Source organism: Notolepis coatsorum (assembly GCF_963971535.1).
Source record: "Notolepis coatsorum genome assembly, chromosome: 1".
NCBI classification, from domain to species: domain Eukaryota; kingdom Metazoa; phylum Chordata; class Actinopteri; order Aulopiformes; family Paralepididae; genus Notolepis; species Notolepis coatsorum.
In genome coordinates this window covers 170,241,998-170,269,158 of record NC_140165.1, presented here as the reverse complement: position 1 = coordinate 170,269,158, position 27,161 = coordinate 170,241,998, and the positions used below count along the sequence as shown (strand labels likewise).

The 27,161-nt window shown below is 42.0% G+C and overlaps 1 protein-coding gene across 9 annotated transcripts in view; it reads right to left on the bottom strand.

The window, feature by feature from the left end:
• Positions 1–380: 380 nt before the first annotated feature.
• rnf111 (ring finger protein 111) overlaps positions 381–27,161 on the bottom strand; it is a 182,410-nt gene continuing 155,629 nt past the window's right edge. For 2 of the 9 annotated variants that reach the window (XM_084328150.1, XM_084328151.1), the window contains 10 exons: positions 26,337–26,574; positions 23,956–24,039; positions 22,944–23,316; positions 12,771–12,896; positions 8,657–8,774; positions 6,980–7,060; positions 5,478–5,573; positions 5,008–5,094; positions 4,458–4,561; positions 381–2,116 (listed from right to left, as the gene is read on the bottom strand). In XM_084328150.1, coding sequence (XP_084184276.1) covers positions 1,999–2,116; positions 4,458–4,561; positions 5,008–5,094; positions 5,478–5,573; positions 6,980–7,060; positions 8,657–8,774; positions 12,771–12,896; positions 22,944–23,316; positions 23,956–24,039; positions 26,337–26,574 — 1,425 coding nt within the window. In that variant the 3' untranslated portion in view covers positions 381–1,998. The remainder of the gene's footprint in view (positions 2,117–4,457; positions 4,562–5,007; positions 5,095–5,477; positions 5,574–6,979; positions 7,061–8,656; positions 8,775–12,770; positions 12,897–22,943; positions 23,317–23,955; positions 24,040–26,336; positions 26,575–27,161) is intronic. The other 7 variants (XM_084328153.1, XM_084328152.1, XM_084328156.1 and 4 more) reach the window with 7 other exon arrangements.

Sequence of the window (27,161 nt, the reverse complement as noted above, 5' to 3'; positions counted from 1 at the left end):
CTTTCATAAGACTATTCCTGTTACCAACTCCTTTCATAAGACTATCATCTATTCCTGTTACCAACTCCTTTCATAAGACTATCATCTATTCCTGTTACCAACTCCTTTCATAAGACTATTCCTGTTACCAACTCCTTTCATAAGACTATCATCTATTCCTGTTACCAACTCCTTTCATAAGACTATCTATTCCTGTTACCAACTAATTTCATAAGACTAGTTTTCAAGTTTCTTTATTAGTTGTCATACAGAAACACAGAATACTTTTGTATGAAATGCTTCTTTCTGTTTTGCTCCCGAGTGTGCTAGATAGATACTATCATCTATTCCTGTTATCTTTCATAAGACTATCATCTATTCCTGTTACCTTTCATAAGATTACCATCTATTCCTGTTACCAACTCACGTGCAACATTGACTCAAAACCTGTGATATTCAAAGAGGACGCCAAGAAAAGGACTCAAGAAAGAGTTATCCAAGTTTATTAATATTATTATTTTTTTTAAAACTAATATAAATCCCACAGAATATTATCCTGGTGCCATTAAGTCGATGAATGCATGGATACCTGACATTAAGTACTGCATTCTAACACTCCATTCAAAATGTTATTCCATTATTTATTATTTATTTTTCTTAATCATCATCAGAGTGGAAATACATGGCATCAGTGCCCTGTCATATTCACTGCTGCACCCATCTGTTTCTCTCCTGTGCAAGTATATGCGAGTTAGTCAAGAATAATATTAGTGTTAATCTTTTACCCTCGGCAGCAAAAAAGGGAGACTGCTGCATGATTACAAACTGAGAAGAGAGAAAGAGAGGGTGGATAGAATGATCTGGATTGTAGGAATAAGCAACTAATTATTATCCTGAATTGAGCTGCATATTTCCCTCTGGAGAACGAAACGGGGATTAAAGGAAAAAAAAGATAAAGCCGATGACACTCAGTTCCTAACTTTGACAACCGTTCCCAGGCTGCAGGCTCATGTGAAACTGGTTACACCTGTAGGGGCCCCCCTGACGACACCCCCTTTATCTAAGAACACAGCTAACCCAACTCGGAAGTAAAGCCCCTCCCCCCAAAAAAACAAAACAAGACTCCATTCTCAGCAGACGTCAACAATCGTTGGATTGAAAAAGAACAGTCAAGAGACGGGATGTGACATTCGTTTTCTTTTTCTCTAAGTTACACTGGGATGTGTTAATGGTGTTTTAGTCACATGGTGGTGGATGAAGGAGGTGTAATGATAACCAAGCTTGGTGCATATTGTGGGAAGTGAGGTGAAGGTCGGAGTTTATTTCCACTCAAGAAATACTGGGTGTGCACTAATACAGCAGCTGATCAGTTATTATAACATGGTTTTTCCTAATCAGGAATGTCTTCATTTTTACTTTAAAAAAAAAGAAAGAAAAGAAACGTCTTTCACTAACAATCCACATCTTCTAAAACATAAACTAATCAATACAATGATTGGTAAAAATGAATCCTGCAATGTTTTTTTTTCTTTTTCTTTTCTTTAAATAGAGGCCGACATTCTATTCCAGTAAAGCAAGGCATTAGGTTTACAGAAAATGCTTCTTTACTAGAGCAGCTATCCTCACCTGCAAGTTGTTAGGCCGTGTTAAAAGCCCACGTTATATGTGCAAAGAAATGCATTGCGAGGAAACATGCATAAAACAAAAACAAAAACGAAAAAAATAAAAAAAAAATTACACTTGAGGAAACAATCAAAAGCTACATAAAAGCTTTATAAATACAATAAAATTTGTAATTCTTAATGGAGAATTCTAGCAGTTGTACTATGATAGCTGGCACTCTAGGCTCGATGCTTTTTTGTCAGATGTTTTTTTTTGTGTGTGTATTTTTCTCATATTAGATCTGCGCAGGTAATTCATGCCATCTTTGGTTGACTGCAGTACTGAAGAAAAATTAACATGATCAAACAAAAAAGAAACTTTCAACAAAAGGGGTCTTGTTAGAAAAGAAAAACAGCATCAACTCTCGGCAGACAGCTGCGCTTCGATGTCCACTCTGCAGATGGGGCACTTCTTGTTGGTGAGGAGCCACTGGTCCACACACAGCTGGTGGAAGAGGTGCATACATGGTAGGCGTCTGGCAGGGAGGAACACAGGACAATTAACCACCTGAAGCACAGAACAAAATTTACTTTTTGACTTACCAGCCATTAGGCTGGTAGATTTTAAAAACTACCAGCCAGGCAGATTTTTTACCAGCCAAAAATTTAAAATAGCTTTTTAGTATATCGCCATGTGTTATTATTACTATATAATACTCTCATATGCTATTTTCAATTAATATCATAAACAACATAAGGAATATTAGCATAATTTTGAGTGGACTGAAGGAATGAGTCAGCGTTAATAGTTTTAAATGCAAATAATTTATTGAAACATAGAAGTGGGGTCGGGGACACACACACTGTTTCAACTCACCACCCCCGCATCATATTGTAGTCTAGTCTGTCTTCAAACTTCCACTCCTCTCGAAACCTTTTTATATTTGAATATCAACATTATCTGTGCATCCTCAGTAATCCTCAGTTTACTACAATATACTCCTCTCCTGACTAGTGACTTCATCGTCTTTCCAAACGCACGCACACACACAGAGAAAGGGAGAGTGCCCCCCCCCCCCCATTTCCCTTTCCCCAGTCCACACTGTCTGCTGTTCTCTATGGCTCTGCCGCTGATCAGGATTAGCTTGTTAGCTTACGCTAACATAACGTTCATTTCGGGCGATGTGGGCATAAAGGAATGGCGACGATGCAATGCATGTTAGATGCATTTGACCCGTTGTGAGAAGAAGAAAAAACCACAGACTTATTTCGGCTCGCAAAATAGGCGCACTGCTGTGTAGCTCTGCTCTCAGGGAACAAACTTAACTTTTTGACTTACCAGCCATTTGGCTGGTAGATTTTAAAAACTACCAGCCAGGCAGATTTTTTACCAGCCATTGGCGGTTGGCTGGTACTTATTTTGTTCCCTGACCTGAAGAGCTGCAGCACTTGCAAACCACATTGATCATAATATGAATATACCAAATATTAATATCAGTCACACAAGAGGGCGTAAAGTTAGCCCAACCTGAGCACGACATAAGAGCAAAATGGCCACAATGGTCGACAGTATCAGAAAGATGCTCTTTTGGTATATATACAGGTGAATCTACAGAATCCATATCCATATCCATATCCATCTCCGGCAAACCCATAATCACCACAGACTCCTTCAAATTTCTCGGCACCCACATAAGCAATAACCTCAAATGGAAAACCAACACAGACCACATCCACAAAAAAGCCAATCAAAGACTCTTCTTCCTCCGCCAGCTAAAAAAATACAGAGTCAGAAAACATCTCCTGCTCCGCTTCTACCAGGCTATCATTCAAAGCATCCTCACCTTCTCCATAACAGTTTGGTACAGCAGTCTGGACACTCACTCCAAAAACAAACTCCAAAGAATAATCAATAAATCCTCCAAAATAATCCGCACCCCCCTCCCATCTCTCGAATCACTCCACCGCCAAAGCACAATTAGAAGAGCTAGAAAAATTATCTCTGACCCCACTCACCCAGCACACCACATCTTCCAGCTGCTGCCCTCCGGGAGGCGCTACAGATCCCTGACCACCAAAACATCCCGCTTTAAAAACAGCTTCTTCCCCACTGCCATACAGACACTGAACTCCCTGTAGCACGCCGCCCCTCCCCCAACCCCCCCTACCTCTGTTGCTATGGACAAACTCTGAACTTTGATATTGAGGTCTTGTAATTGTGTATTTATGTATTTAACTACATGTAGTATGTATGTAATGTAAGTGATGTTATATGTTCTATGTTGGAACTATGCTGTAACATGCTACACTGAAACCAAATTCCACAAGCCTGGCTGGGTGGTCATTAAAGATAATTGAATTGAATTGATCTCAATACATTTTAATATTGAGGAAAAGTTCCTTTATTTCAGTAATTAAATAAAAAAAAGTTTATCATAAAGTGTATACAATCATAATATTATATAGACTTGTTGTTACAACTCCACTCAAACCATTTGCAACATCCTTGTCAAGAAATTAAGACGTATGGCGAGACAGAGGTCTGGAATTACATATTCAGTCTGGGAAGTCACTAGAACATGGGGGGAGATTTAATGAGATGCAATCAAATTATTCAACAAAAGACAGTGATTCCTTCATTTCGATTCACCCTCCAAAACCAAACACGACACCCAAGAACATGCTTTATTTTGCACCTGCAGAGGGCAGAAAAGCCCTCTTTAAGAAACACAGGCACATAAATACTGCCTCCAAGACACGTCCCGTCTCCCAGGACTATCCCTGCGAGGCACGGAGAGGTCGTTGTCCTACTCGTTACTAATATACTTCTCTTGAACCAACACGTGGCCACGCTGCACAGGAAGCCTCGACACGTACCTGACATCCTCCCCTTCCTCCAGCATCGACAGACAGATGGTGCATTTCTCCTCCGTGTCTTCGTCTGCACCCTCGTCTTCCTCTTGCTTACCATGCAGCTTTCTCTGTTTGTGAAAAACAATTTCAGAAAACAACGTCTCAGACACACGGTATCAAACACACAGGTTTTCTCAACACGCTCCTAGGTGGCTCAGGTTATTGATTACATGTGAGGATAAATCCTAGAGCTTTTAAACCATCAGCCCGTATGAAATACTCAAGTTAAAATTACACACGCTATGCTTGAGTGACTGTACATTACGGCTTATAGAGAGGTTGCTATGTATAGAACAAAGCATTTGAAAACACAAACAAAACACAGTATATTCCTTTAAAGGACAGAGAGAATGGTCATTTTGTCCTGGCAACAGAACAAGTCTAACTGTCACTCCTAAAGAATAGCAGTAAAGGTTACTCTAGAGCCGAATCCCCTGAAGACTAACATTGACATGGACTGTGTAATCTGAGCAGAGACATGTTTTCCAAATTGATTTGTTCATTTATTTCTCACCGATTCTGGGGTTGCGTGCATATTTTTCCCAATAGATGCCCATGCTTCAGGGGTTAACTGTTGGTCAATGTCTCTCTCCAACACCTTCTGTATCGGGCGGCAGGGTATTAGATTGCTGATTTAGATACATTGGGAGACAACTATGGAATATTTCGCTAATGATGTCTTCTGATGAGGGACACTACAATATGCTGACAATACAATCATCTTTTGAAACGAGCACAAAAGACCACTGTGCACTCTGTCCCAGAATGAAATCTTAAGACATGCAAAAAAGAATCTATATATATATATATATATATATATATATATATATATATATATATATATATATATATATATATATATATATATATATATATATATATATATATATATATATATGTGTGTGCAAACTCCATTAAGTAACACGTTCATATGCACTTATGCAAACACAGTTGGACAGACACACACACACAGAGTGCAATCACCTTTTTGTACTTGTGTGGGTAAGTACACCTCTCTATGGTTCCCTGAGAGGCCCCTCGGTTCACGGTCCCCAACCTTTCCTCCAAATGCAGCAGATCCTACAGGAGGAGAACAACAAACAGGACAGACTGAGTTCAACGCTCTCTCTCCCTGACTGGAAAAATAGCCGGCGTGTGAATACGGTCAATGCTCTGTAGAGGACGACTGTCCGACAACGGTGGAACGAACTTCCCACCACAGCCAGGACAGCCGAAACCCACCAAACTAAAAACACACTTCTTCTATCAATATCTGAAATGAAAAATAACCTTTGTACGGTCTTTTACTAGTATCCACTCTGCTACTAAGCAGATCTACCATGCCTATATTATTACCTACTATATGCAACAGATTGCAATGATAGTCTAACGAAGTATGTAAAGGCATTAAACAGCAAAAAGATCCTGACCCAACTCCAAGGATCTGCTGTGTCTGTCCGTCTACGTCTGTTTTTTTTTATTATTTTTCAATGAGGAGTCATCCGTTTGTTTGGACAGGGCTTGTGTCCGTTTTGATGGAGAGGACAACCTTTTGGAACTGACGAATACATGGTAGCAAAACTATTTCTGCAAATGCACGATTACGTTAGGTTCTAATTTAAAAACGAACATAACGGACAGCAATACCCTCCGTCTGGTTTCTCTCCGTTTTGTGATGGATCGATGTAGCCGGGACCTAACGTTCACTGCAGCGGAGAACCGCAGAGACACTACTGAATAACATGCCTATTTCACCTTTTAAGAGCTCTGATGGGATTTCAACTCAAAGGATGCGTGTGGTGTTCGGCCATGAGAGCACAAAGTAGCGTTGACAGGGAAAAAGGGTCTAAAAAACGAGCAGTTTAGAATTTAAAACTATTTTTAGCGTAGCTTATTAAATCATTCAGATTTTAGGCCATCTAGAGATAGATCCATGACAATTAGATTTCAGCTTTGATAATGAATGAATGAATGAATGAATGAAAACTTTATTAACAGATTGCAGAATGGGTACAGTGCAGTACAGCTCAATACATACAATTGTTAAGGGGATGCAGACCAGAGAAAGACTTTCGACTTGTTTACACCAGGGTCCCCCATTTCCAATTCATCGTAACATATATGACATACATGACATACAGATAGACAGTACTGCTACATCTATACATTTATGACATACCAATCAATACTAAAAAGCTGAAAATGCCTTAAAAAGTATCTAAAAAGGTTCAGTGTTATTATATGAAGCTGTTACCAGTCAGGTCCAATTTATGGCCACCCCTGGTATCTATGAGAACCCTTAATTAAAAACCCTCTACAGTAACAGATGTTTGAAGATAACAACCACGCGCCCTGTGACGCCCAGGTGAAACCTACACCGCCTGCGGAGGGAGGGCTGCAGAGAAACCTGTTCCCTACCGAGATCAGAACCAAGACCAACACGATCACTTCATGACAAAGAAACAGAACTACATCAACTGGTTTACCTCATAGGTTCGTCCAAAGCCAGTCATTCTGGATGAGATGTACCGAATATGTGGATAGGTCACTTCAGATATGCCAGTGTGCTGTGAAGGAGGACACAACATTTACATGATGATTAATGAGTCCATGACAGCAGTAATGATTGCTAGTTCAGTGAGACTATTGCCATTAAAGTTTTGTTTTTCTTTAGTTTTCATAAAGCATGTGGCTCCCATGGTACACTGCAGCATTTCTGCTAAAAAAGCAATGTATAGACTCATACAAACATAATGCCTCTCAATCACCACTTATGACCCACTAGAAGTGGTGCGTTTTTTTGCAGAGGCCCTTCTGCCTGGACTTTCTTATTTTCGGGGCATCAACCTTTGGAAATGCGCCTGATTGTATAAACACGCCGCTAGTGGCCAGTCCCTGGTTCTCTGCTTGGGTTTTCTAAAAGAGAATGGTGGCTTGCTCCCTTGTCAACTTTCTTTTTCTTGAGTCTAGTTTGACAGTTTGATCAGAACTACATCATATGTGTTTCTATGTAAAGACCACATTGTTTTGCTGGTGCACAAGTGACATCTACTGAAACTACTCAGTATGCCTTTAAGCCTCGTTAGTTGAGTTCTTACATCCAATCTGACACTCGATGGAAAATAGAACATTCTGACTCCATTGGAATAGAGCAAACAAATATTAGAGAGTAGTTAAAATTGGCAGATTGTTTGTGGTTTGAGGCAGAACCAACAACGCTGTGTAGCGTGACAGCTAGCTGTTTAGCAGGGTTAGCTTGATAGCAGCTGACTACCAGTCTATGGGCTTACATTCTACTGCATCTCCACCAGGGTATGCTGTGAAAGCACCAAGGAGCTGACTATACAAAGAGTACTCTGCATTTACAAACAGTCCAATTTGGAGAAGAGTTCCAATTTAATTTGGTATTTAGAGTTCCAATTTAAAAAGGGGAATAACACTCAAATAAGGAGTTCATGTATTTTATATGCATTGTGTACAATATGCATGGTATAGAACTGGTAACTAAACCAAAAATGACTAGTCTAAAACTCAAGGAAACATTCTATGGTTCAATAAAGTAATTTCCAATTCATTGTCCGGCTCCAGATTTGACGTCTTGAGCAGTTTAGAAAATTTACATCTCAATGGTATCAATGGTTCATACATTTTCTGGTCTCTGGCTTTGGGAGGGAGTCAAGCTTCACTTATAAAAGATTGTCCCAAACCTATGAATAACACACACAAACACCCTAAACTAAGTGGCATCCACCTTTGAGATTGAAGATTTGAATGAGGGACAGCTTTGACTAAAGTAACATCAAACCAGGATACAGTCAAATATATGCACCTGGTCCAACACTAGCATTGTTGACTGGGATTTAACCAACCGCTGTCGTAATTTCACATTTCGTCAAGATCTTGCATTCTTTTTCAATGGCAACTCTGTTCTCAAGGCTCTGGTAATTTGTTGAGCATGCACTTGAGATGCCTGATGAGCAAATATTAATTGCTAATGTTAATGCATTATTCATGTGGCCCACCAAACCATCCTTGAAATAACTGATAGAGGCCTATCGTCATTAATCTACGCCACACTGCAAATAAAGACTTTCTTTCTCATTTATGCTAATGTGTGCATGTGTTCTCGGGAGTTAGTGAACCCAAACAATAGTTGTTCTCACCATGAACGGAATGGGGAAGTGGTGCAGTCTGGGGGGAGGGTGGTAGTGGGGCAGGTGGGGGTGCAGGTGTCCCGAAGGATACGGTCCCACGGTGACTCCAGCCTCTATGCCCAGCTCCCTGTGGAACGAAGGACAACCAACAGTCTGTCGTCATTATTATAATCTCTATATAATCTATTATAATCTCTACTATGTGAGCGGTTAACAGCCGTTTAGACAAGACATTCTTATCCAGAGCAACTTGCGGTTAAGTACAACAGTGTAAGGAGCAGGTAGACTGAATGAGGTTAAATAGCCCAAGAACAAGTAACTAAAAATAAAAGTAGAGTCCAATGACACAATGGCCTGACAAGGACAGAGAAGCAGCAAGGTAAAGACAATACAACATATTACACATATTATGGTTGGAGGGGAAAAAATCTAAACAGTAATATATCACGATATTTTATGTGCCAATATTATATTGATATTGTGACACCAAGTATTTTATTTATTTATTTTTTGCTTGACAATGTTAGATAAAAATATTTTATTGCAGATGTTAAAAGTTCTCTATTGAGGACATCATTTGCAGTTGAAAAAAGGTAATCAATGGCAATATATCGCAATACCATGATATTACAATATGGTGACTCTAGCATGGGGATGATGGTATCGTGGGGCCTCTGGTGACTCTAGCATGGGGATGATGGTATCGTGGGGCCTCTGGTGACTCTAGCATGGGGATGATGGTATCGTGGGGCCTCTGGTGACTCTAGCATGGGGATGATGGTATCGTGGGGCCTCTGGTGACTCTAGCATGGGGATGATGGTATCGTGGGGCCTCTGGTGCCTCTAGCATGGGGATGATGGTATCGTGGGGCCTCTGGTGACTCTAGCATGGGGATGATGGTATCGTGGGGCCTCTGGTGAATCCAATACCATGATATTACAATATGGTGCCTCTAGCATGGGGATGATGGTATCGTGGGCCTCTGGTGACTCTAGCATGGGGATGATGGTATCGTGGGGCCTCTGGTGACTCTAGCATGGGGATGATGGTATCGTGGGGCCTCTGGTGAATCAATACCATGACATTACAATATGGTGACTCTAGCATGGGGATGATGGTATCGTGGGGCCTCTGGTGAATCCCGCCCTGAATGTCCAATGCACACAGCGGGCCATTTTTGCCAGGCGACTGATTTTTTTAAGCTAGGCGACCGATAGAATTTTATCGCTTCCATTGTTGGCTAAATATCGCCTCAATCCTATTATTTTGTTTGGCAGACAGGCGACACAGCAAGGACAATGAGGAAAAACATGACTTCTACTGTTGTTATTGTAACATACATTTATTTATCAATACATTCATTGATCAATAACCTACGTATTATTACCATGCTATTTATGTTAATTATTAATTAACTAAGTTAGTTGTTCATTTATATGTGCTGCTTAATATAGCCTATATTAACTAATTTGTCTATTTATCAATACTCCCATCAATCGACAATCATGACATTGCATTACTGCTGATTAGCATGCCTTTCAGGTTAACTGCTGATTAGCATGCCTTTCAGGTTAACTGGTGATTAGCAAGCCTTTCAGGTTAACTGCTGATTAACATGCCTTTCAGGTTAACTGCTGATTAGCATGCCTTTCAGGTTAACTGGTGATTAGCATGCCTTTCAGGTTAACTGGTGATTAGCAAGCCTTTCAGGTTAACTGCTGATTAGCAAGCCTTTCAGGTTAACTGGTGATTAGCAAGCCTTTCAGGTTAACTGCTGATTAGCATGCCTTTCAGGTTAACTGGTGATTAGCATGCCTTTCAGGTTAACTGCTGATTAGCATGCCTTTCAGGTTAACTGGTGATTAGCATGCCTTTCAGGTTAACTGGTGATTAGCATGCCTTTCAGGGTAACTGCCGGTAGACCATCGCTGTATGAATAGGAAGAGCCGTAGCGTGTCGCGCTAACCCTTCCAGAAGCTTTGTGGTCCAGCCTTGAACTTTCCATAAAACCATTTTGTTAGATCCAGCACTGAATGCATTTAGTGATTATGATACATTTTCGACGACGACAACAACTAGTTATTTCCTGGTTGATTCGGGACGTGATGTCACACAAATGCCGGGTTCGCTCAGCCAATAGACAATTTGTTTTATTAGGTTGTAAGCGGTCCTGAACGGTCGTGTGTGGTGTGGGCAGTGTTGGGAAAGTTCACTTTCTACATGAACTACCGGTAGTTCAGTTCACAGTTCACAATTTTTTAAATGAACTAGTTCAGTTCATAGTTCATAATTCAAAATTTTGAACTAAAGTTCATGGTTTCAAAAATGAACTAATTTAGTTCTTTTTAGTTCTTTTTTGATATATATATATTTTTTTATATAGATTTTTCATGTACAGTTACTTACATTACAAAAACACACATTGGGACAATGGAGGGGGGGGTCCTCCAGTTCATCTCTATGCCATCATCCACACCATAAGCAAGCAAAAACAAAACAAAAAGAAGCAAGCAAAAAGGAAAAGCAAACCATCTCTATACCACATTTGTAAAAATGGAGGCTTATCCTTAATCCAGTTTATCAGAATGCATTTCAGGGCTGAAATAGTTTGAATTATAAAGGGTGTCACCCCTCCTACCCCCCCCCCCCCCCCCCGAACCACCTCCAATGTACAGTCCCCCCCCACCTACCCAACCTCCTCCAATGTACAGTTTCTATGTCAAATGTATATAGGCCTACTCTCTTTTCTGGACTCTTTTTGTATCACAAACAGTACTGTATTTGCAAATCTGGTATGTCATAAATGTATAGATGTAGCAGTACTGTCTATCTGTATGTCATGTATGTCCTGATTAATTGAAAATGGGGGACCCTGATACAGTACAGCTCAATACATACAATTGTTAAGGGGATGCAGACCAGAGAAAGACTTTCGTCTTGTTTACATCAGGGTCCCCCATTTTCAATTCATGACTGAGCTGTATACTGTACCCATTCTGCAATATGTTAATAAAGTGTTCAATCAATCAATCAATCACTTGGCCCCAGAACCTGGATAAACACTTAGATTCCCAAAAGTAGTGATAGACTGTAGCCTGTAGGTACCCAGGTCTGTTTGACATTTCGAACATAAAGGAGATATTGAACGGCCCATTTTGTTAGTTCTTTTTTCAATACGTTGCTGCAAACTATTATTTGTAAAAAATATTGAACCACACAGACAGCAATCAGAATACTGGCATTTCCATAACGCTTTGCACCGCGCATTCAGTCCACACTGCAGCTTTCATCTCTACAGTATATTTTCAAAAACATGAGGAACAACTTTGCTTGAATTGTCTTTATTATGAAAACTAAAACAGGACGTTTGCATATTCTCAATGTTGCTGTCGACGTCGTCGCGTCGATGTGGGGACTTGCTTCTTCAAACCGGGTGGACAAAGTTTACAGACAAATGTTAGATTGTTTCCGTCTGAGTCAGTACTGACTTTAACGTTAAACTATTTTAAATCCCCAAGCGCCGACATCTAGAGGTAGAGTTCTCTGAGCGAGTGCTGCTCTCGACCTGCTGCTGCGCAGCTCTGGGCTTCTGCGCGCAGATTCCGCTGTTGTTGAACTTGTGATGAGTCTGATGACGTAGCAGGGGGTGTACAGGCGCGTTGCCAGATCGGTTGGTTTTCCACATAATTTTAAAGCCTGTTTACGGTGTGTTTTAACAGGGGTTTCGGCTGAAATACATATGAAATCTGGCACATCTTTGAACGCCGTTATAACAGAGTGCTGAGAATGAACGCACTTTTGAACTCCGTTACACAGCGCTGAGAATGAACGCGTTCTCAATTACGTTCATTTAGCGGATAATCAGTACGTTCAGTTCACGTTCGCCCAAAATACGAACGCGTTCATGAACGATCGTTCATTGAACGCGTTCAGGTACATCACTGGGTGTGGGGTGCTAAGCGATTGTTGTTGAACGACAGCTGATCACGGTCGCTCGCCCACCGTGTGCATTGGACTTAACACATATTATACATATTGACCATGCAGCCATGGCAACAGAGTGGCACCTTGACAGGTCATGTGATCAGACTGATATTAAAGCAGGACTGGACTCATACTGACCAAGCGGTCCTCTGCTCTGGCTGGCGAGGGTGGGACGACATGGTCTGGGGCACGTGGATGTGGTGTCCGTGGCCGTAGTTGGGGTGCATTCTGTGGGGGTGTGGAGGGGGGCGCTCATGTGCTCGCCTGCAGAAATGGAGGAGGAGGATACAGGGTGATTTAAAGAGAGACAGATGACGGACAAGACGCGTTATAAATCCCACTGTCAGAAATGCACAAGTGAACAGCAGCCCTGACACACCAGAGGAGAAATAAGAAAGATAAATAATACAACTTAAAACATATCCACCACGTGGGCGGCTACGTGGCGTAGTGGGCAAGGCGCTCGCCACGAAATGCTGGAAACGCTGGGCTCGTCAGTTCGAGCCCAGCGCTCCACATTTGCTTTCAGTTTAACTGGTCGTCCGTACTAATACACATTGGCCGTATTAGGGGGTGGGAAACTGATGGGTGGGGATCGGGCGTTGTGGACAGCGACTCCTACAGGTCGGTTGGTGCGCCTGCGCAGTAGAATCAGGAAGTGTCGGGGGCAGCGTGAGCCTCCCACGCGTTACTCCTCGCCACTGAGAGATCGAGCTGCGCAGGTGAAAAGATGCGACTGCTGTTACCTCGAGTACCGGAGGGGACTCGTGCTATGTATGACTTAGTCCACATTGCAGCCGGCTTGTGGGAGGCAAGAAACAGCGTCCGTGACAGGGGAGGGTTGAATTGGATGATACGAAATTGGGATGGGAGAAAATATAGAAAATGGGAGAAAAAGTGGATAAAAAAAAAAAAAAAAAACATATCCACCACGTCATATTAACACTTTGGGTGCCGGGAACCGTCTTTAGACGTCATTCCCGGCGATCGGATTCCTATGTCCCCTCCGCTGGCCTGAGATCCACCAGCAGGACCCACTGAGCTCTCTGGCGGTTCAGGAGCGCCATCTGGTGGCCGATCGGCACAATCGCTTAAACAGGATGTGCCATAGAGGTTGTGCTAGACGTCCGTATTGCTTCCGGCCACTCGGTACATGTCCCGGGACTCTGGCGCGTCACGCTACATAGCGATCGATTGCCAATAACTCGATAAACAACATGATTTGGACGTATATACCATTATACAAGCTGGAGATGGACCGGGTAAATCGCCATCCCATAATGATAGAATTTCTACTCTACGATGATCGCCCAACGGCGCGCGGAGACTGGGGTGAGTTTGAGCGTGTAACGTTACCGTCTTCGATACTAACTGCTATTATCAACATTTGACCCACATTAGATGATTGGTATAACGCTGCCCACGGAATTATAAACGCCCCCTAGCCCATCCGGTCAACATCAGATGACGTGTAGTAACTTCTAGAAGTACGTCTAGTTGGAATTTTTTATATCGCGCTGATTGCCATCAAACTGTATTTCATCATCAATATAATGCATTTGGGGCTATATATCACGTTCTGGAGAAAGCTGCAGAAAGAGATGAAAACATACTTATACATTAGACCATACTTTACTATGAATATGTGAATGAAAAAGTTTAACGTTGCTACACAATGAACAATACATATAGGACTTTGAATGGGCCCTAATAATGGCAATGTAGCAATAGAATTTAAAAAGTTATAGCCCTGCAAAGAAGGGGACTTTCTCCATAGACAAATAGCGCTGGCAATCTATGGTATATCATGAATTTAACCTTAGGCAGCCAAAGTGTTAACATTACAATGACATATGATTGGTGTTTAACTGAAGAAGAGAATCATATCCACCATGTTTACAATATTTAGTTCCTGATCTGATCCGTTCTTAATTTATTGCTGGCCTCTAGAAATAAATTAAGAACGGATCAGGAACTAAATATTGTGTTGAATGGTGTTGCTATTGAGCAGGTTAGAGAGGCCAAGTTGTTGGGTGTGATTATTGATGAAAAGCTTGCTTGGTCAAGGCACATTAATAACATAGTGGCTAAAATGAGTAGGAGTATTTCAATGATCAGAAGGTGTGCTCATCTATTGAGTGAGAAGACAGTTAAACAAATATTACAAGCTCTAGTCCTATTCCACTTGGACTACTGCCCAACAATTTGGTTGAGCACTTCAAAGGGGGATCTGGAGAAACTTCAGCTTGCTCAGAACAGAGCGGCACGTCTCGCCCTCTGCCGCTCTGTGAGGAGCAGTGTTGAGGGAATGCATGCCGCTCTGTCTTGGCGATCAGAGGCTGGCATGCAGCCTTGTAACATTTTTGTTTAATATCTATAAAATTGGTAAACCTAAGTCTTTGTGGTCAGAACTACAACCAGGGGCTAGAATTTTCTGTGCAGTTTTGGCGCCCCCCCCTCTATATCTGCAACCATTATTTTTACATTAAAAAAATTCTAACATAAGGGAAAATGAGCCAAAAATCTAAAACGGTCGGTCGGTCTGAGCCTCAGCTTTAGGTGTTCACAGTCAGAACATGCTAGAGCGCTGTGCATTGATGGGTATCGGTCAAGTGTTTATAGAATTGAACGTTGAGGAAAGAAAGACGTTAGAGAACTACCGTAATTCCTCTAATAGTAACCCCGGCTTGTATTTGTTTCAACTGTAGCGGGTACCAGGCTTGTATTAGGAGGAGGCCTGTATAAGAGGGAGGCCTATATTTCAAATTTTCAAACTGATCATAATGAATAAATCAACATTTTGTGTCAGTTTGAACCCAGTAAAATGTACTGGGTTCATTTATTAAAACCAAGTACTGTATGAAATAGTAAACAGTGCAATTACAGGTGGTCACTGGTCATTTCAACGTTTTTAAAGTGAAATCAAGTAACTCGCTCAGTATGCAGCTCAGTATATTAGTAACCCGGCTTGTATTAGGAGGCCGGCTTATAATTGCTTAGCTCAAGAGCGCACCCGGCCATTAATAGAGACCCGGCTTGTATTTGAGACCCGGTTACTATTAGAGGAATTACGGTATGAAGGGGCGGCGCAGTGGTGAATCTCGCCTAGGGCGCCAAATGGGCTAGGTCCGCCGCCGACTACAACCCACCAATACTAGACATGGCTATGTCACCAGACACGCCGTGGGTCTTCATTTTACTCTACCAAGAACAAATGCACTTAAAGGAAAACTCCAACATTTTGGGAAATTTGCTTATTTGGCATCTACCCTGGAGTTAGACAAGAAGATACATACCTTTTTCTTCTCTGTCCATGCAGTATGAGTAGGAAGACGTTGGGAACTAGACTAATGGAGGAACCTACTTCCAGTGACTGACGCTAAGCTAGGCTAACGGTGCGCGTCTTCCTACTCCTACTGCATGCACAGAGAAGAAAAAGTTATGTATCTTAACCTGTTCCACCCCACGGCCACGGTACCGACCCCTTTTTGACATTATTATCATATATTAGTATTTTTATGAGTGATGCAATAAATTAACGTTTTTAAAATCAAACGTTTTCAAGTATTATTATCACTACTATGTCACAAATACATGTAGAATGTAAAACGTTAGGTTGGCAATAGTTTAGCAATAGGTTAAAAGTGAGTTTATATCATTTTAAGTTTTTATTTTTCACTCGCGTTTTTGACGCTGAAGCGTAAATGGAAATGTTGAACCATGGGAATTGTAGTTTTTTTGCGGCCATTTTGAAGAGCGCCTCGCCAGCTATCTGCCAGCGTCGGAATTTCTCAAAACTACACTTCCCGTGGTCCGCTATGGTCGTTCAAAGTTCGGCGTTCTGAATGAATCATATCAATAATTGTTATGATTCGCGATAATAAGCTACAAAAGGTAACGTTTTTGACAAATATTGAAACGCAGTCAGTTTCTCCACACTATTGTAATCATGTAGGAATAATTAGATCTGAAATTAGTTACAAAATGATTACACTGTGGGAGAAATAAAAAAGTACAGTCGATTACATTAAATATCTGTATATGTTATTATGCATGCCTGGTGATACTATATCCAAATTGAACTCGGCCATTTGAAAGATACTATATGTATATATATATACATGTGCGAATTGGCTATAATAAGGTAATGTATAAGCATATATTCTATAATAATATTTCAAATTGCATTGGTCCGGATGGGAGAATTCAGTACTGTATATACAAAACCTTCAATTTTATCATCTTCCCTTTATTAATTTCCTTAGATCTTTTGTACACATGATCTCAAGAGGGTACTGAATTAGCTCAGTGGCAGTTTTTTAAGTTTGGTCATTATTATCATGGTTTTATTCACTGTCAAAGATGAAAAGAAAAATCATAATTCATATTTTCCTTTGTTTCATCAGAATTTAAGCAAGCCTAGTAATAGACACAATATTTCTGACACTGAGAATACATTCATTGAGGTCCATAGATGTTCCTAGATACCAAGAATATGCAAATAGCCCTTGTAGAAGTGGAGCAATATTCCATTTACCATAGGTATACATTTTATGCAGATTTCACCTGGGGTGGAACAGGTTAACACTTTGGTTGCCTTGGGTTAAATTAATGATATACCATAGATTGCCAGCGCTATTTGTCTATGGAGAAAGTCCCCTTCTTTGCAGGGCTATAACTTTTTAAATTCTATTGCTACATTGCCATTATTAGGGCCCATTCAAAGTCCTATATGTATTGTTCATTGTGTAGCAACGTTAAACTTTTTCATTCACATATTCATAGTAAAGTATGGTCTAATGTATAAGTATGTTTTCATCTCTTTCTGCAACTTTCTCCAGAACGTGATATATAGCCCCAAATGCATTATATTGATGATGAAATACAGTTTGATGGCAATCAGCGCGATATAAAAAATTCCAACTAGACGTACTTCTAGAAGTTACTACACGTCATCTGATGTTGACCGGATGGGCGAGGGGGCGTTTATAATTCCGTGGGCAGCGTTATACCAATCATCTAATGTGGGTCAAATGTTGATAAAAGCAGTTAGTATCGAAGATGGTAACGTTACACGCTGAAACTCACCCCAGTCTCCGCGCGCCGTTGGGCGATCATCGTCGAGTAGAAATTTTATCATTATGGGATATATTATTACCCGGTCCATCTCCAGCTTGTATAATGGTATATACGTCCAAATCATGTTGTTTATCGAGTTATTGGCAATCGATCGCTATGTAGAGTGACAAGCTAGAATGCCGGAACCTATACCGAGTGTCCGGAAGTAATAGGGCCGACCAGCAAAACCTCTACTGCGCTTCCTGTTAAGCGGTTGCGCCGATCGGCCACCAGATGGCGCTCCTGAACCGCCAGAGAGCTCAGTGGGTCCTGCTGGTGGACCTCAGGCCAGCGGAGGGGGAATATGAATCCGATTCCAGATTTTTGAAATATTGATATAAGGACGCTGTACAGCGTCCCCCGGCAACTTTAGCATGGCCAGCAATGACGCTGTAAAGCGTTTTTAGGCAGTCAAAGTGTTAACACTCCAACATTTTGGGAACCCTGGAGTTAGACAAGAAGATGCATACATTTTTCTTCTCTGTCCATGCAGTAGGAGTAGGAAGACGTTGGGAACTAGGCTAATGGAGGAACCTACTTCCAGTGACTGACGCTAAGCTAGGCTAACGGTGCACGTTTTCCTACTCCTACTGCATGCAGAGAAGGAATAGGGTATGTATCTTCTTGTCTAACTCCAGGGTAGATGGCAAATAAGCTAATTTCCCAAAATGTTGGAGTTTTCCTTTAAGATAACCATAACGTATAGAGCTGCTGCATACTGGAATAGTATACCTGTGAAGATAATGATGATCAGCAACAAATTAACTTTTAAGAAAAAGTTGAAAAATGCTGTTATGAATAATGAAATACAGTTGAGTTACTGATTTATTTAGTTAGTATTGTATTTGTGGCTGGAGCCTTTGTGTGTTTTTTTGTGAGATTTTGAAGAGATTGAGAATGTACTTAGGCTAAAGTGTTTATGTTTTTATTGTTTTTTTTATTACTGTAATGTAATGTACTGTAATGTTGTAAGTTATGTGTTCGGACCCCAGACCCCAGGAAGAATAGTCTTTCACCCATGGGTGTAGACTAATGGGGATCCAGATAATAAACAAATAAACAAATGTCATATAACATCATACACTGCCATAGGATTGGTGTTTAACTGAAGAAGAGAATAATATCCACCATGTCATATTAACATCACACAAGAAGAAATAATGACTTACGCATTCCTTTCTGTAGGACCTCTGTTGCCAAATTTTCATTTGTTTATCAAGATGCAGTGATGTGGAATGATATACAAAATCTAACAGAAACATGTTCCACTTTAAATACATTTAAAAGCAAGCTTAAAAAAGAACTACAGATCCTGTAGTCTCCATGTGTTGGAGTCTTTATTTGTGAGTAGTCTTTTTTTCCAACATTATAATTGTTGTATAATGCTGTATTATTGTATGTATCTGTGTGTATGAGAGAGGGATATGCGCATGTGTGTTTGTGCATAATGTGTGTGTGTGTGTGTGTGGGGGGGGGGGGGGGGGGGTTCTGTGTAGTTTATAGGTTTAAGAGGGGAGGTCGCTTATAAGCCCTTGGGCTTTTTGACCTTTCCTGCACATTTGAACTGTTCTTCTTTTACATCTTTTATTCCAGAATGTATGTTTGTAAGTGCAAATAACAATAAACTAAAATTTTATTAAAATATGATTGGTGTGTAACTGAAGAAGAAATCATATCATATTAACATCACAGTCATATGATTGGTGTAACCCTCTGAGGTCTGGGCTTTTATGTAATTGCAACCGATTTACTTTTTTAACATAATATGAAAGTACAGGTTCATACCTTCAAATAGAGTTGTTCCGATACCGATACCAGTATCGGAAATGCCTCCGATACAGCCTAAAATGCTGGTATCGGCGAGTACGTGTCAAATCTATGCTTCGATCCCATATGACGTAATTTAACAACAACACGTGCGGTATCCTCCTGCTGAGAGTGAGCATTATAAAACAAACGTGTTTTTAATGGACTGTGAATTAAAGTGTCAATGCTGTTTGTCATTTTAACAGCAAATGCCATCGTCCCGACAGAGCGGTGTGACGGGGAGCTCCGATGTGTTCGCTTGCTGGTGTTATTAGCATTAGCTGAAGAGCTAGCTGAAAAGCTAGTTTTAGCTTTAACCCTTTCTGCACCAACAACGAGTTAACTCGTTATTGCCGTCCAATCGTTGAGCGCCAGACAACGAGTATACTCATTATTGGATACGTTTTTCTTTTATTCGCTATTTCCATTCATAATTCATCCAGCAAGGTAAAGAAAACAAGCAAGAAAATCTGGCACTCTGTCTGAGATCGCAACGGCCCGATACCGCCGCCTGGTGGTATTCGGCCGATGTTGCACTTACTTTCGGCAGGAAGCATGGCTCTGTGTGTCGGTGAATGTCGTCCGGGCGCAGTTATCTTGTAACGTGGATCCAGATGAACAGTAGAGTGCATTGAATCGCCTTCGAGACGCACAAATCAATATGCTTTTGGAGCTTATGGCGTCGGCCAAACGGAAATAGGATCTAGCAGATGGCAATCAAATAATTGGAATATTCTTTCTGCAGTCTCATTGGCAAGAGGTAAGAGCAATCTAACGTTAATTCCAGCTTGATTGTCCATTTATTTCATTGCAAACGATCTGATCAGCGTATGGGGTTGTACTAACGAATGCCGTTATTGACAATCAATTAATCATAACCCCCCCCCCATTTCCTGCATGCATGATGGAACACAACATATACCGATCATATGCATTTGAATTTTTTATTGTAGCGTGTATAGGGACGAAATGCCAATGGTTTAAGTATAATATACGTCGCAGGCTATTACTAGCGTTCTAGGAATGATCCTAGACCACTCTAAAACTATACTTATATTCACCACGGTATAAAACGACAATGTATGAATGGAAAAAAGATTACTTTCCCACATCTTGAACGATAGATACCCGATGTCAACTGGGCCATAGTAATGCACATATAGCTGTAATATTTAAATAGTTATAGGCTAGCCCTGCAAACAAGGTGAGCGACTCCCACCGTTTACAGTGATGGCGTGAGCTGCTAAGGATGCGGCTAATCCCCGGCGGCCAATGTGTTAACGTTACCTTGGCTAAAGTTGTGGCTATTCATAATCAAGCAATAATGGCTGCACACCTGCAAGCAAAGTACAGCAAGTTGGCACAGGAGTATTCCAAGGTGAATCACTTTTTCACCAGTAACGTTACATTGTCTTTCCATCTAGCTCACGTTAACTGGCTAACCTAAGTGTCGTCACTGATCAACCTCTCGCACACATGCACGCAATTAATGACATGTTGCGGACAGCCATACCGGTGACAATGTTTAGCTTTTAGTGCCAAAGGATAAGAGTCTGAGGCGGAGTTTCAAAAGACAATGTTGAATATTTATTGTGCATCGAAAATCACAACATACACGTTACTAGCTAACTGAACCAAAGCCGACTGGATAGCAAGTGCAACAACTTATAACGTCTGTGCGGAACCAATGTCCCAACACCAACAACTGTTCCGTGGGTGAACACATTGAGCATAGTTGTCAATTAATGATACTAATCTATACAATCACCTGTTGAATAAATACCATTACTTTCTAGTTATTACTAAAAAAAACAGTATATATATAAAACAGTATCTGTACAAATAAAATAAAAAATTTAGTTTTATAATTTATATAATATAATTTATTTATTATTATTATTATTATTTTTTTTTTAATGTATGCACTGGTATCGGATCAGTACTTAGGTATCGGAATCGGATCGGGGGAAAAAAATTGTATAATCGGAAGATCTCTACCTTCAAAATAAGCCATCACAAATCAGGCAGATACTATTCAATCTATGTCTTATGAATCATGCTTATATAACACACTACTCATTTCTGAGCTACAGGGCTTCAAAGAAACCAAAACCATTTCTCTTGTCATGTGTAATGACTACTTTACCCAGAAAGCAATGTAACCCCCCCGCCTGACTTGACACATTCAGTCTGAGAGCAGCCCTTTGTTAGTCTAATGACTTGTGACCCCCGCTTCTATCCCTAGGCCATCAGCTCAATGACTATGCAACACTAACCCAACCATCTATGAAATCATAGCACTGATTGGAGACAAAATAAGTGATGAGATAGTCAAACAGGTGAAACAAGCGAAGTTACAATCATAAAACACAAAATTGTTACAAATCTTAATTTCAACTTCGGGTGGAATCTCCTTTGGGGTGGAATTCCGCTTTAAACCTTGTGACATGCGACAACCACAAGCTTTATCCCCAAACAAGTAGACTAAGCTCGGGCTGTCGTTTTTAGAGACATGATCATAATGAGTCTCCTGAACAATTTAAAACCAAGCATGAGTCGATCAGAGCTTCCGTCACGGAGGTATGGTCACTTTTCCGCACGTCATGGCTCCGCGGATTCCGGGAGTTATTATGCGGTGCACGCACACACAAACAAAGGGAGAGTGGGAAGGCTTTTATGCTTTATCCCCAAATAAGTAGACTAAGCTCGGGCTGTCGTTTTTAGAGACATGATCATAATGAGGCATTTGTCATAATGAGTCTCTCCTGAACAATTTAAAACCAAGCATGAGTCGATCAGAGCTTCCGACACGGAGGTATGGTCACTTTTCCGCACGTCATGGCTCCACGGATTCCCGGAGGTATTATGCAGTGCACGCGCACATGCACAGGGAGAGTGGGAGGCTTTTATGCTGTTATGTCTGCATGTCTGTCCCCGACACTCGAGAGTGAAAGTACTCAGCCCCTCCCCTACGACTCAACTGTAGTTCTTTAGAGAGCAAGGGAAATTATACAGCCGGACAAGTTAACAATAATTAACCCATTTACAAGTCGTATTACATTTAGCAAATAAGGAAACGGATAGAGAACATTTCAAAGCACTAGAAATGATATTGCGAATATAATTTTTTTTGACCTAATTCTGAATCGCGCAACCTCTTCGGCATTTATGAAAAATCCTCTCCACTGAGATGTGGCCGTTTTCACACCTTTTTCGTCTCTTTTGTTCTCCCGCTCACGGGAGCTCCGACCTCAGAGGGTTAGAAGAGAATCATATCATATTAACATCACAGTCATATGATTGGTAACTGAAGAAGGGACTCATATCCACCATGTTAATGCCAGCAGTGGGCCCTGCCACACAGCAGTGTTGTGAACAGTAACTCACGTGGGGTGCTGCATCATCCTGCGCCTCTGGACCTCCATCCTCTGCAGCATCTCGTGCTGGTGCAGCCTCTGCACCGAGGCCCCCAGTGCCGGCATGTGGTGGGGCAGCGTCTGGTGGTCGGCGGGCAGGTGCTGGGGCAGCGGGGCGCTGGAGCCCGAGAGGTGGTGCGCGGGCAGGGGAGGGGGAGGGGCGGGTGGCACGGGGTGACCCGGGGGGTGGGAGGGCAGGGGCGCATGGAAGGGGTGGACGGGGTGGGGGATGACGTAGTCGCCCTGCGGGGGGGGCTGGGGCGGAGGTGGAGGCGGGGGGTTACCGTGGGAATGGGGACATGTGGAGGAGGGCTGGTGGTGCAGCGAGCGTGCTAGTGGGCCGTCTGGGAGGAGAGGGAGAAAGACGTTAGTGAAGATCAAACCCGCAGCCTCACATTCAAGGATGCATCCTTGACATTTTTGAATGTGACTGTTTTGTCATCATGAGACACTAATAAAACATGTAATTTCTTATTGTGCTATAAGAGGGGGAGAAGATTCTACCTCTAAGTCAAACAGCAATGTTACTATTCCACACTGAAGCCAATGAGTCCAAGCAGGCGGAAGCTAACAATCCAACATGTGTGCTATCGGTATTACAGGAGGAATGCTAATCATCTCAAGTCATGTCTGGACTATTTGAAAGCCAGTGTAAAACAGTGTGAAAAGCAGGGCTGACCTCTGCTGGACTATTTGAAAGCCAGTGTAAAACAGTGTGAAAAGCAGGACTGACCTCTGCTGGACTATTTGAAAGCCAGTGTAAAACAGTGTGAAAAGCAGGGCTGAACTCTGCTGGACTATTTGAAAGCCAGTGTAAAACAGTGTGAAAAGCAGGGCTGACCTCTGCTGGACTATTTGAAAGCCAGTGTAAAACAGTGTGAAAAGCAGGGCTGATCTCTGCTGGACTATAGTGTAAAACAGTGTGAAAAGCAGGGCTGATCTCTGCTGGACTATAGTGTAAAACAGTGAAAAGCAGGGCTGACCTCTGCTGGACGACCAATCCATTGTTTGGTCGCGAGGCTGTTGGTCGACCAAGATTACTTTTAGTCGATCACTAGAGAAAGAGACTGGTGCACAAATAAAAAGATAAAGAATAAATAGGTTAAAGAAACAAGAGAGAAAACAAGACGTCCACTGGTGCTTTTTAGGTACATAGAACGCTATTCAAATGCTTTAAAACCATCTGTTACACAGCAGAGTATGATGCCAATCACGTAGCCTGCTGCAGAGCAAAGGGGGGCGAGGCAGTGAGCTGAGCAGCACATGCAGACATGCTCGCCCCCTCGATAGATGCCTTCAAATCTAGACTCAAAACCCACTTCTACCTATTAGCTTTTCCCGATGTTCACTGACTGATGCCCTGTTTTCCTGTGTGTTTGCCTGTGTGCCCTCCCGTAAAACGGAGTTGTGATTGTTGTCTATATGTTGTCTAGATGTATCTATGGGAATCTACCCTCTCTACAACACTTAACATGTGTCATGTTAAATGTGCTATATAAATAAATCTGATTGATTGATTGATCCGCAGTAAAGAGAGAGAGAGAGAGAGCCTAGAATCAGAAGACCATGAAGACCTCCATAGTTCTAGAGGGGACCTATTCGTTTTGGAAGCTCTTATATGATCACTCTGATAATAAGCCTAATTGTATGCATACTGGGGCAAAGGGCTGCTGACACAATATTACAGCTGCAGTGGTAACTATGTCTGTTCCTTATTTATTTCACAGTTCTGTGGTTAATTAATGTTTTACAATTTCTTAATTTGTTTCGGTAAAATTTTTCGTTATACATTTATTATATCATTTAACATACATGTTTACATGCATTTAGTCCACTGTTCAGTGTTAAAATTGCTTAATCTATTATTGAATAGGCATAGGTCTACCACAAGCTATGCTGTTTCATTACAATTTCACTTAATTTGCTCTTTTATTAAATATCAAAATAGCTTCAAAAGGATCCGCTCCTCTTAGTCTATACTTCATCCATCTTGCTATGCTGCCAGACATGTTTTGCATGGATGAGTCATGACTAGTGAGCTCACGTTTCATCTAATGTCGGGTGGTTATCTTTTTAAAGCCTACATCTGTTGTCATAACAATCACCTCCACTTAGTCCGTCTGTTGTATTGCCTCTGACCGCCTCAAAGCTCAACAAATGCAAATCCGCAATGGCTGCGACTGTGATCCCCCCCCCCACACATTCACACATCTCAGCCTCCTAGGGTGAACACTGTGTCCCTCCCTGTTAAACTGCATGTTACAGGAGGATTATATGTTTTGTTAACTAGCCTAATTCCTAGAGCCACATTGCTAACACAAAATTACCAGATGTCATTGACCTGATCTGCAATGGTAACGGTCCCAGGCTATTTTTGGCTAGCGAGAAAACTGCCAAAATACGTCACCCACCCACCCACCCCCCCACACACACACACCCCACACACACACACCCCCACACACACACACACCCCCACACACACACACACCCCCACACCCCCACACACACACACACACCCCCACACACACACACCCCCACACACACACACACACACACACACACACACACACAACCTCCATCCCACATTTCAGCCTCCTAGGGCGAAAACTGTGGGCGCTAGAGGGTGGCGAATTTTGTGGACCGACCGACTGAGCTATAGAGCTGCTGGTCGCAGCTAACAATTAGGTAGCTGTTTTTTTATGAGAACACGAGTCTTATCCCTATATAGAAAAATACACTTTGACCAATAGATTTGGTCTGAAAAATAGACAACTTATGGTTGACCATGATTTTTTGGGTGGAATGAGGGACAGTCCTAGTAAAAACACAGAATAATTTCCCCCACAACGTGAGAAGAATCTAGCAAAGACAAACTCTGCTGCATCCATTTAATACAGGCACCTGATCATCATCATAATCTTCCTAGAATGATTCTTGCATAATGATATCCCAAATTCTCAGAGCCTCCCTGCCGCCTCTCCCAGACGCAGCGGTTCAGACGGGAGGGGAGCAGGCAGGCATGTGATTGCACGATGTGACGAAGCAGGCAGGTGCTCCTACCAGCAGTCACTATCACTCTTTAATAGTTCCCCACCTGGGAGTATCTCTCTCTCCCTCCCCTTCGCTCTCTCTCTCTCTCCCTCCCTCTCTATCCTGAGCTATTCTGAGGAGAAGGAGCAATTAACCTCTCCTGCAGCACATTAAACATCAGGCTCTGTTAATTACCAGTATAGGTTTCTCAAGCATGGGGTGGCAGTTATATAAGCCTTAGTGTGCAGATGGTGCAACATGCATCGTCAGTACACAGAGTTACAGTTGTCCAGAGGTAGAAACATGTAGTAAACACAGCAGCAGTGAGACTCACAGGAGGGGTGCATGTAGTGCCTGCAGGAGGAGAGCTGAGGCTGGGGCTGAGCCACCATGGAGGTGCCGAAGGAGTCCACCACCGTGGGCTGGCTGGGCCCGGGGGCGGCCTGGGAGACGTAGGCGGGCGGCCGCGCGGTGGAGCCCGGGCAGCACGGGTCGAAGGCAGAGGTGCCGCCGTGGAAACCAGTCCCGCCGCTCCGCACGCTGCTGTTGCTCAGGTCCACAGGCAGGTTCTGCTGCACGGAGGAGACGGAGAGGCGTGAGACGAGACAGACACGCTGCTCCAATATGACCCTTTATTACATCATAAACAGGTGACCAATACCGGTTGTCCTCTGTGTCCTTAGTGATGTCACTCCCTTGCTTTCATTTGAGTAATGTAGCACAGAAAGGAATACTTAGGACATAGTATTCGAGAACTATTAGTAATGGAGCACAGAAAGGAATACTTAGGACATAGTATTCGAGAACTATTAGTAATGGAGCACAGAAAGGAATACTTAGGACATAGTATTCGAGAACAATTAGAAATATCTGACCACTATGTGTGTCTGACATGGCAGTTACTTAGGGTACCTTGTGTATACTATTTACTCATCATAGTATATATTCAGATTCAAATTATGTATTGCCTTTATTGTACCGTATAATATAACCGATAGGGCATACAGACCCTCATCTGCACCTTTGTTTACACTGTTAATTTTTCTCATACTTTTATATTCCGATCTAACGTTATCGTCTAAATTTACGTCTTTCTACCATTGCCTTGCCCATACTTGTACCTCCCCTCCCCCATGCTGCTATGACACCCAAATTTCCC